General features: G+C 38.7%; 1 protein-coding gene across 15 annotated transcripts in view; it reads right to left on the bottom strand.

Annotated features, from left to right (window-relative positions):
• LCOR (ligand dependent nuclear receptor corepressor) overlaps nucleotides 1-12245 on the bottom strand; it is a 105796-nt gene that overhangs the window by 69451 nt on the left and 24100 nt on the right. For 6 of the 15 annotated variants that reach the window (XM_084846579.1, XM_084846584.1, XM_084846586.1 and 3 more), the window contains 3 exons: nucleotides 4110-4175; nucleotides 3646-3725; nucleotides 1651-2527 (listed from right to left, as the gene is read on the bottom strand). Coding sequence is in view for 3 of the 15 variants with exons in the window: in XM_084846586.1 (XP_084702712.1) it covers nucleotides 1651-1659 (9 nt within the window). In the remaining 12 variants the exon portion in view is untranslated. Of the gene's footprint in view, nucleotides 1-1650; nucleotides 2528-3645; nucleotides 3726-4109; nucleotides 4176-12245 lie in introns of those variants that run through there. The other 9 variants (XM_084846578.1, XM_084846589.1, XM_084846591.1 and 6 more) reach the window with 4 other exon arrangements.

Below are 12245 nucleotides of genomic sequence, written 5' to 3'. Positions count from 1 at the left end.
AAGATTCCAACAAAGACAGGAAGAGGGTGTATCGGTCAGGACTCACAGAGACTGGGAGAAAGGTGCATAAATGAAGTGACTGACCAACCCAATCTGCCCAAACCACACTTGCAGGTTCTATTCATTCCATACAAACTACTGGGTAAAACTATTATCCTTTTCACCTTCAAACTACCATACAGTTCTCATTTAGACAAGGATGGTTGCCTACTTGGTACCACACAGAATGCTAAGGTGGCCTAAAGCAGCACCAGCAGTTCCTGGCATATTTCACTGACCACCAATGGTGCCAATTAAATGGGTTTGCTACTTCAGCTGTCGCTGTTCTTCTGGTGATTGCAGAACACTTCCACCCCACACCCAAACACAGTCCACACTAATCACATGTTCATAATGGTTCTTTGCTTGGGGAGGGGGGTAGCTGAGGCACAAGTTGTCTCATCCCAATCGCCCGCCAGAATGAGATTCAACATCTTTCCAATGACCAGTCACTCATCAAAAGTCATGTGGTACGCCGGCCCCTCAGCCCCATAATATTACCAGTAAGACTACTCAGGTAGTGGCCACTGAGGGATGGAAGGAGATGCTAAGAGAAGTCTCTGAGTGAGTGAGAACAACTTCTAGCAAGCACCCCAATGAATAAAAATGGAGATGAGGAACAGTGAAGGTGGTGCGAAATAACGAACAATCTGAGGGCATGAATATTCACTGACTTATCCCATACACATTGACACCACTGGACTGCCTGCCTGTCAACCAATCAGAATGGCTAAAACTCCACTACACCTTAACAGGAGCTTCCTCATCCTCTCTGAGACTTCGTAGTTGGGGACACCAGAACCTGAATTTGAGAACTCCTGCAGCCAACACTTGTGCTCTAGGAGTGGAACAGGATCCTCAGAACAGAGCCAAGGTGATGGAGATTAGTCCTACACAAACCTATCATCTGCTGCTGTGCCTTGTAAGTTAGAATGTTGCTCTATCAGAACACTAGGTTCTTGCTCCAGTGCCTGACAAATAGTTTTTCTCCTACCTCTACTCTTTTCCATGCAAAATTGTTGCCAGCTGGAAACCCAAAAGCAAGTTTTGACTATTATTACAACTTCAAAAGCATCAGCAGCACTCAGGATTGGGATTCAATCCTAATCTCCTGCTTCTCACTGCAGAATCTTATCTGTTGGGTTACCATACAGGTCACAGCACTGCCTACCATAACCTTGCCCTTGTAATGGCCAATCTTCCTTTTCTGTATGCCCTGCACCACCGCAGAACATTTATTCCATTGAGAGTAAATCTTGAAAACAGCAGCTATAGACCAGAAAGGATTCAAATCTCTCTCTTTGGAACAGGCCACCAGCTCATGTCGCCCTATTTCATCCTAATCACTGGACCACAGGATCAGGGAGGCTGTATTGACTCTGATATATGATTCTATATTACTTGTTATTTAGAAAGTTCTCATCCCACCCAACTAGGTTATAACAGGAGCCAGTTAACATGCTCTTGGTAGGGAGAATTTAAGAGCCAAACATCCAATCACCGGTCTGTGAGAGCAGCTCTGCCAAACAGGTTATCACTGCTGTCACCTCTTTGATGTGAGGGAGGAGTGCAAAGAAGGATCCATATGTAATGATGGCAACTTCTGCTAACCTTGGACATCTGTGGATCAGAGTGAGCACTCCATATACTTCCTTACAGGCTGGATCCCTGCCCAGCTTCTTAGCCATGCCATGAGAGTGATGTGTGTCCAGACATCTGTTTCCACACATGTGACATCCCGCAATGGACCTGGGCATAACCATACAAAGGTTCACAGAATATAGACCACAGGTGTATGGATCCCATCACAGTTTTCCAGTATAATACATAATTTCAGAATTGATATAGATAATAAAGTGATACAGCTAAGGAAAACTTTTGAGAATTTTTATACTTTGGATCTGACATAGAGTGAGCATGGCACCTTGACATTAAAAGTAGGTTGGAAAAGTTTTTTTTTAATGAACCAGAAGTCACACTATATTAAATTTTACAGTTATGGTGACCACATACTTTTAAATAAAAGTTTTTGTGTTCATGTCGGAATACAAACCTAATTATGGTGCTCCTATCAAAGATTTTCCATATATATTTAGCTTTAATCAAATTTTAACTTTTTCATGTAGATTCCAACAAAAAAACTGCTTTCCTTCTGGGACATTTCATGCCTCCAGGTTTTCCTCAAATAACTTATTTTCAAAAGTTCTACTCATTAGTGCTCTCGTCCCAATGAGACATCATGTCATGTCTCCGTCACCAGAGATAAATTATCCTTAACAAAACTCAAAAGAGTATATAATTTCTTTCAATTATAACTTGGGTTAACAATTTTATACAGATACTAATAGTTCAAGTATCATCAACACAGCGTAAATTCTACTCCATCAAGCATTCATTTGCACATAACAAAAACTGAACTAAGAGACAAAATCCTCAATACCTCCAGCATGATCAATTAAGGGGACACTGTAGATTCATATCCATCTTCCTGAAAACAGATTCAATACATATCACATTTTATAAAGGATAGATGCACTATATATACCCCCACACACAGGACTAAGCAAACAACTCTGAACTGATGTAGAATGTATGGATTCAGAATGAATACAAGAATAAAGTAATTTGGTGCGTAGCTGCATTTCATGAGGCAATAAAAAGTGTCACAGTGTAGCGCTATTCCTCTACTGAGTCAAGAAAAGGAGCAGAACTAATACTTAATATCCATCAGCAAGTCTAGCTTGGTAGTTGTGGCTTGATTTGTTCATGCAGTACCAAACAAACTGCCAGAGGAACTGCTAGCTACCGTTGCAAGAACCAAAAGCAAAATACTAGTGGATACACCTTTCTTTTATACCCATGAAACAACCTCATGGCAAGCATGGAAAAGGATTGCTGAAGCACAGAAAAGAATCTCCAGAGTGCCGATATAGGAAAAAGGACTTCGTATGGCAACTACAGACTAGAGTTGTATGCTGGGTTTCTGTAGTTCCTACAGGCTGAACCTTACAACTGGTAGCCACTGAAAGCATTTAGTGCCATTTGGCTTCCCGTGCTGCATGCAACAGAGAATCTAACTGGCCCTTACTAATATAAATCCCTCTAAAAATGAAAACAAGAAAAGGAGAAAACCTCCACTGCCCAGTCAACATGTCTCTTGCTTTGTACAGTGTCCTTTTAATTTGAGGAAGTGAATGAGAAAACTGTAGATCGGGGTGTTGAGCCTCTTTCAGTGCAAGGGTCAAATTCCAGTGGGCTGAAGGAAAAAGGGGTGCGGTGAAAATACCAAAAATACGAGCATACTTTATCTTAAAGCTTTTTATTCCCAGCAACTAAGCCTTAGGAGAGGCATTTGAACCTTATGGCATGAGGAAAAAACTGTACAGAAGCCAGAAGACAACCAAGTGATCAGTGGTCCAGGAAAAAGGGAGCATGGCCATCTTGGAAACCCCAGAGAGTCTGAGTGATACTCCAGGTGGGCTGGATTTGGCCCCTGAGCTTGAGGTTCTGCGCCCCTCCAGTTGATCCTTCTTCCCACTACAACTACTTCACCAAAATAAATCCAGATCAAAAAACAAAAAAAGTTCAACATATTCACATTGTTACCTTCACTTTCTCTCTTCTCAAACAGCAGAAAAGACAATTTTCATCAAAAGACCAATCAGAGACACCATCAGGCTCAAAGTCTGTGAATAAGAAGAACATGTTACTTTACACCTATAAAGACCACAGCATGCTGATGGCTAAAGCTCACTCCTAATTCATTTCCTGCTTTATAATACTGCTGCTGCAATTTAGGAAATGCAAGTTTAGATTCTGTCATGCTTTTAATTTCCACAGCGTTACAAAAGTATAATCTTCGCCTACACACAAAGCTGATTTTCCTAAGCAACACCAAAACCACTGCCAGCTATGCTCATTAGTAATTTTAGCCAATATGAAACTAACTGTGAGCATTGCCTGGGGGGAGGGAAAAAGCACAAATCACCAAGGTAACATATTTTCTAGATGCAGAGCAGAGGTTGATTCTGTCATTAGAAATGCAGATCAAGGCAAAAAAGATGTAATACCTTTAAACAAACTCAGATCTTTTAATAATTCAGGTCCAAACAGCCCTTCTAGAATACTTTCAAATCCTAAAAGTAAAGAAAGAATGATTAGTTTTCTTGATTATATATGCTGATGCCAGAATATTAACAACAGTTCTATATTTATATATCTATTTCTAGAACAAACCTGAGCATGCCTTTACAACGCACTCAAGATCTCCTGGTCAAACATAACAACTAAATTGAAAAAAACGAAACAATATACTGATTACACTAAATGTGGTTTGAAAACGGAAAGCTTTAGCTTCGATTTGATTAATTTAACATACATTTTGAACCCACCCACCCCCACCACAACTGTAGGTTATGACCTCAAAAGATTGGGGGAGGGGGTGGCTGATTGCCTCATACTATACTTTTTTTCCCAACACAGAGTCCACTTTCAAGCCTTAGAATTTCTTAGAAAAGGGAAAGCCACTAAGAGACAAACTGAGTAGCAAAATGTAGAGTGTGCACTGGGCATAAGCTTGATTACTACTGAAAATATTTTCTACACCTTTTTAAAGAGTCTGGGAATTTCTATTTAAGAGATTAACCTTCCCCCAATTGCTGCCATTATTTGCAAATGTAAATTCAATGTTAATCTAATTCATGGCTCTTCGCTAAAAATATGGCAGAACTAGTTACCCATTACTGAGAATATCAGAAAAAATGAACAAATGTTGGAAATACTAGGACCATTTTTAGGAGACAATTATGAATTATACTGAGGAGTTTACTATGAAAAGGGGACATATTTTGGGGTTTTGCAGTATATGTTCCGTTTACACTTAACAGCATTGCAAATGCATAATGCCTACATTTTATGCAATATTTGAAATACAGCAAGAGAGAAGTCAAACATTTTTACAGACAGAAAAATGCAAGGGAGTAGTTATTTCTGACTAGATATAATGTAGAAAGCATATACAAAATTCTGCTTTGGAGCGGCATAATTCTCTTGCGAGTAGGCAAGCTTGACATCCCAAAGGTAAATAGAAAAGGCCCTACTTTAATTTACTGAATATGAGCAAGAACCATATTTCAAATGTGAAGCACTATGATCATTAGCTATGAGGTGCAGGACCCTGAAAACACTTCTATCATTTAACCACACATAGATATTAAAAGTGTTACTGTGGAATGAAATTCGCAATCTGGCAACAGAATCACACTTGGATCAATGTTGATTAGCGGATGACAAAACTACTCAATTCAGTCATAAACATAGACGGAAGAAAACAAAAAATGTAGAGAAAATGAGAGAAGAAAAATAGGGCATAAAAATTTAAGTATGTTGGGTTTAGTGATGTGGGTTTCCCAGAAAATGTTGAATCGGAAAATTTTCCTATACAAATTAGGCTAATCTACATCGGAAAATTTTCAGTTTGCTTCGAAAAAAAAGGTATCCTAGAGAACGATCTAGTTTAGCATGTTTATTTTACTACTTACATTTAGTAAACCCAAGATGGATAAAAATTGATGATTTAAAAAAACACATGGTATTTTAAATTTACATTGGATTTTAAAATGTAAAATTTTGATTCTTTAAAAAACATCATAAATAAAATGCTAACTTCCTTACAGATAACATATTTACAATTAAATCTCATTATAGACATGCTAAACCTACATTAAAGGTGCAATCCTATGCATGTTTAGACAGAAAAAACTCCCAGCATGCCCCAGCCAGCACATAAAAATGAAGTTACCTACCAATCACATATGGGCATTAATGTCAGTTTCTCATTTCATGAAAATGGTTCTGTCCAGCCTAACAGCTCTTGCTTCTTTAAAGTTCTGGGCTTTCAGCTGCTCTGACTAAAGGCACATGTGCAAACACACAGGCTTGCTGACCTGTATTTATATGGTGGTGGTGTTGGGTCAAGCAAGGCAGAGGAGTTAAGACAGAAGGACAATATAACAACGTGGGTAAAAATCGATGCTTAAAAAACCCTAACCAATGCATTAAAAAAATTAAATTGTTTTTTTTTCAGTCCAGTAACTATCAAACTTTGTGTTGACCTATCAGTCGTAGGCATTTCGTTTTTGTTTGCTACTTTGTTTTTTGTGAGGGCAAGGCTAGGACAAGACAAAGTGAAGCATAAAGAAGCAACACTGGAAAGAAAAAGACAGACTACTGTCCAGTGTGCATCTTCCTGTATTCTCATACTATGGCTGCAATCCTATACACACTTGCAGAGGAAAGTGAGAATGGGGAGAAAGCACCATAGAACTTAATGGAACTTATTTCTGAGGAGACATGTATAGGATTGGGCTGCTAACCTCAAACTGTCATGGGTGCTGCTCTTAAGAAAGACCCTATAATATTTTAAAGGCATTTCCTCTATAAGTAAGAAGGAAAGCATGCAAAATATATACTGTGAGACAGAGAGATGCAAAACCTGCTTGTAAGAATGCAACAGTGTAAATAATAATCTATTTAGCTGTAAATTAACATGGCTTAATGGTCAAATGTGCATCATTGTTCAGGAAATATATGAAAATGTTTCTATAGGAAACTTAATTTAAATCAGTGATTTAAATCAAGTTTCTATGGGTAACTTAATTTAAATCAGTGATTTAAATCAACTTTTTTTCTTGCTGATTTAAATCATGATTTGAATCACTGATTTAAAATATCTTGATTTAAATCAATCCATCCTGAGTAACTGCAAGTTTAAAAAAATACCCCATGTTAATTTTTATGACCCAGTACACCACAAATATTTAATCTGAAACCTGAAATACTTGAGGAAAAAAATTAATCACATAAAGGCACAATCCTATGGCCAATAGACACTGGTTAGACAGCCATAGGATTTTTTGGTTCTCAGAAACCTGACTCCCTGCCCCCTTCCCCACTGCCTTAGATGGTGCGGTTTGTCCCTGGCTCCGCACTTGTAAGAGCAGTTCAGAGATGCCAAAAAGGGGAGTTCTTAGGGGCAGGGAGGGGACCGCGGAAGTGCCGTTATGACACTTCCCATATGCCGTCCGGCCTCCTGCCCCCCCTCTATGACGCAACCAGGCTAGACAGCCAAAATCAGCTGTCTAACAACAAATGTAGGGGGGGCAGGGCGCAGAGGAGAGGATCCCCTCTGTGCTCCACCCACCCTGCATTGGATAGTCGACAGCCTCCAAGTTGAGGTGGCTGACTACCTTTAATCACTTAAACGTGCTGTCCTATATTTGGACAAAAAGAAGTCCTACAATCCTCAGCATCCCTCCAGCCAGCCACGCTGGACGTTGTAGGACTTTTTTCTGTCCAAACATGCATAGGATTGCTCCCAAATGTGCTTTAAGTGCTATATAATGTAAAAAATTGAATACTTGTAAAAATTTAAAGACAATAGCCTATATTTCCCTTACATTCTTCATGGAAACCTCATTTGAAGGCAGTTAAATTGAAATCTTCCCACTCTATACAGTTCCTGATGTGTTTTCTTAAATTTCAAAGAAGGAGTTTAGCTGTGCTGGCAGCTGAGGTATTTCTGAAGAAGGTACTTCTGCAACTGTTATACAGTGCAGAGATATGGGAGCATACTAATGTTTCCATCTTAGAGGAGGTGCAAAATTCCTTTACGAGATTCCTGCTAGCTGTCCCTCAAGGCATACCCATTCCCTTTCTAAGGACAGAAACAGGAATCCTCTCCACAGAAACATGTGCTCATCTTGTGCTTGTCCTGTACTGGCTGAAGCTGTCTTGTGTGAATAATTCCCGCCTGCCAAAAAAATATTTCTTGGAACAACTGGAAATTCCAATGCAAAGTTCTTGGGTAAATTCTGTAAGACATATCCTATATACTTATGGGATTAGCACAGAAGTTTTACCTGCCTACTCTTCCAAGAGAGTTAAACACTTGTTCAAAGAAAGAATCCATCCATAGTCTCAGCGGTGGAACTTATATACCATCACCCAATTGTCATACTAAATTTGGTATCCATTATATAAAATGACATTTAGCCTGGAGCAATACTATATAATGCTTGCTGTGGCTCCTTTAAGAAAATCATTCACAGCTTTAAGATTCCAGTGCATGCCCTCTGCTTATCTGGAAGGGAGGTTAGACAATACCCCACCTCATTTACAACTCTGCATCTATGAGTCTGGCAAAGTTGAGGATATTGAACATTATTTACTTTGCTGCCATTTGTATGAGTCCCCAAGATATAAATTTCTCCACCATATCCTTTGTTTTCTGTCAAATAGACCTCCCTTGGATCAGATTTGTATATTGCTTACAGGCAGTGATGTATATGTTACCACCCAGGTTGCAAAATTTGCCCTGGCTGCCAGAAAATCAAGAGCCAGGCATCATACTGTTGTTGTTGTTCAGTCATGTCCGACTCTTTGGACTTTGCAGCTGTTACTTTGGAGCAGAAGTGAGATGCAAATGTGTCATTTTAACCACTGTTTGTGTTGTTTTTAAATTGGTTTTTATTGTATTTTATCATGTGTGTTTTTTTAAAACTGTGATGGCCTATGGCTTTGAACGATAAAGGTTCAATCAATTTACATTGTTTAAATTTGAGAAAAAGCAAAATTACTGAAAACACTAATATGTTTTAGCAACCCAAAAACTGCATGATATGCTGACACAGTCATTTACAACTTTCAAAACGCCAAACTTTCCTAATATTGTATTTGCAATTGACATCTATTCATTATTACTAACGAACTTACGAAACAGAAAATTTTCTGCAGAAAAATTAAGCACTGGATAATTTTCCATTTGGGGAAATTTTCTGCCCCACATCGCTGGTTGGGTTAATTAAATCCAATGTCGCACAAACACTGCGACATGTTTGTGTCCGTTTGATCACCCTCTCCATACCTTCCAAATCTGCTCCCCCAAACCTCTGCAGCAGATTTGGGGGCTGTACGGGGAGCTGGTGGGGGGAAATCATTCCATCAGAGCTTTCCATTTCACTGGCAGATGGTCAGGGTTGAATACAACCCAGTGGGTACACCCACAAACAACATGATAAACCCAAGCACTCTGGAATGCATATGGGCTTAAGATGCCTTATCATTCAAAGGAACCTTGTCAATCCTTACGAATATCGAAGTTACAACCACAACTGGAAAAAAACCCATTGCTGAAAATTTTGCTTAGATTTTTTTTATTTTTTTACATTTTAAAAAATTATAATATGAATAAAAACCACTTTGAGAGGGGCAATTTGGAGTGGAGAAAGAGCAAGCTGGGAAAGTGTTAAGTACTCCCTATCACGTCCCCGCTCAAAAATTCCTTTTCTCCCATTTTGTTTTAAGTGTTGGAACTCTGCTGCATATTTGCATGCAATGTGTAATTAGCATGTCAAATGTTGGCACTTAGATTTTGAACATTTTAGTTCTGTGCAGGGCTGGCTCCTAAAACCCCCCAAAGCTTTTAAAATACCTGTAATAGTAATTTCCAATGATTCATGTCCCACAGAGTTTGCCATGCATTCAATAGAGCATTCACAATGTCTGCCAAGTAGGTTACACAGCCTAGACAGTATACAATCCTGCTTTGCTTAGCTCACTGTTCCCACCAATAGTAATGTCACTGGGTTTTTATTATTAAATATTAGATTTAACAGTTGCATAGCAACAGCAGAAGAGTTATATGCAATACTCAGCATCAAAAGAGCCAAATAAGGCAAGAATAAATATATCCAAAACCAATTTTAAAGACCTGGCATAATGGTTATGCAACCCAACAAACACAACATGCAGCAGAAAGCAACACAGTAAAAAAGGAACATAGCCTGCCATGTTATGTTTAATCACGAAAGAGTCCAGGAAAAGCATTATGTGTACATGCAACAAATACCATGTAAAGATCTTGAAAGACAAAATCCTGCCTACTTTTTAATAGGATTTCTCTCTCACCACCCTTAGGAGGTAGAAAAGAACCTTCTTTCTACACTGATACCATTCCCCCCCCATATTTGACAGATGACATTTTCCTCTAGATTTCAAAGCTAAAGAATTAACATGACTGTCTTGATTAAATTCCTGTATTCATACCTTCATTGTCTGCAAGAAGTTTGATTGTTTACAGCTAGCTGCTGAAGAACAGCAAAAGTGGAAAACATGACAGATGTAAGCAAGGGACTGCAAGAGTCCCAGGATGCTTTATTTTTGTTATTTCCCACATTTCACTGTAAATTTTAGACATAAAGAGTTGTTATAATATGCCCAGAATGGAGAGGAGTGGGTGGTTGAGGCAGCTGCAGGGAGTCAATCATATAGTTGGACCAAACTAGGAGTCTGCCATACATATCACTCCTGCAACTTTGCAACAAGGTAATCTGCAAGGAAAAAAAGATTTGCATACACTTTCATTCTAAGTTACCAAGGACACCTGTTTGTTTTAAATCCTCTACAAAAAAGGGATATTCCTCACTATACAATAACCACTAACTGATTAAAAAAAACATTTGGGGTTAAATACAAGAATTGTTTGAAAGGAAATGGTATCCTTATGTAAACACATACACAAATTCTTGCATGGTTTATTATTTCTTTTAAGCCGCTCTTATGATGAACCAAGCTGTTACCATTTTCTTTTCATTTAACTTGACATAATTTAAAATTAAAATTGGATTTCTCACCATGGTGGGAATATGATGTGTCTGTGCGTGAACATGTGCGAGCATGCATGCGTGTGTTTGGAATATGACAGCATGAAGCTTTTCCTACTATTTAAACTCATAGTTTGCTTATTGCCTTATTTCTTGAGATGAACAATAATTTCCCTTCTTTCTGACAGGTTTTCTAAATCTTTTAAAACTGTCAATACACACACTTCCTTAGTCAACTCATATAGTTTAATACACAGTTCCTTTAGCTTTTCTTTGTGCAATGTATTGCTTCATCATATTCATAGTGAACATACATCTGGCACTGACCATTTACGTCAAATCACCACACTGATGGCTCATGTTCAGTATGCTGTAATTCCTAACCTATGTCCCTATGCTGTTGTCTATCCCTTATCGGGGTGGGTATCATAATACGCTCTTAGTGGTGAAGAATGGGTGATAGAGGCAGCTGCAGAGCGTTAAATGGCTTGATTTTGTCTACATACTTCCAAATGGTACAGAATACAGAGTACCTTCACATATTTGAACCAAACTAGGAATCTGCCATACATATTACTCCTGCAGCTTTGCAGCAAGACCTTTGTACAACAGAGTCTCAGACTACTCTTGCTTCTCACTTGCCTCAGATTCCTCCATCTTCTGCATCAAGCAAAATAAACTGAAAAATGTTTGAAAATATACAAAATCAAGGAATTAATATGTGAAAGAATGGAGAAACTTCTTCCAATTCATGCAAACCTTTCATTTTCTGAAGGCCACAAAGCTCAGTGCAGGTTCAGAATCAGAACCTATAGAACTTTCAGACACCAGTGACAGAAATAAATGTGTTATACTGATATTTTCAAGTACGGATGTATAGTCAATTGCCAATGTTTAATTTAACATGTCTGACAACAGAAAGCAGGCAATCACTTTGGGGTAGGAGTTTACATCCCAACGGAGGGATGTAAACAGTGGAGTCTCACAAGGATCTGTTTTAGGACCAAAGCGTTTCAATTTATTCATAAATTACCTGGAATTAGGATTGAGCCATGAAGTAGCCATGTTTGCTGATGATAAAGTATTTAGGATAGTTAAAACAAAAAGGGATTGCAAGGAGTTCCAAAAGGATCTCTCCAAACTAGGAGAATGGGCATCAAAATGGCAAATGCAATTCAGTGTAAGCAAGTGTAAAGTGATGCACATTGGGGCAAAAATCCCAACTTCAAGTATAAACTGATGGGATCTGAGCTAGCAGTGAGTGCCCAAGAAAGAGATCTTGGGGTTGTGGTAGACAGCTCAATGAAACTGTCGACCCAGACTGTGGCTGCTGTGAAAAAGGCATATTCCATGTAAGGCATAATTAGGAAAGGAAGAGAAAATAAAACTGCCAAGATCATAGTCCCCTTATAAAAATCTATGGTGCGACCACACTTAGTAAAGAACTTAGTACAGTTCTGGTCACCACACCTAAAAAAGGATATTGTAGAGCTGGAAAAAGTGCAGAAAAGGGCTGGAGCAACTCCACTACGAGGAAAAGTTACA

The sequence above is a fragment of the Heloderma suspectum genome, chromosome 3, assembly GCF_057233095.1.
Source record: "Heloderma suspectum isolate Gila_16-S chromosome 3, 16-S_ref, whole genome shotgun sequence".
Lineage (NCBI taxonomy): Eukaryota > Metazoa > Chordata > Lepidosauria > Squamata > Helodermatidae > Heloderma > Heloderma suspectum.
This window is presented reverse-complemented; position numbering and strand designations above follow the sequence as displayed.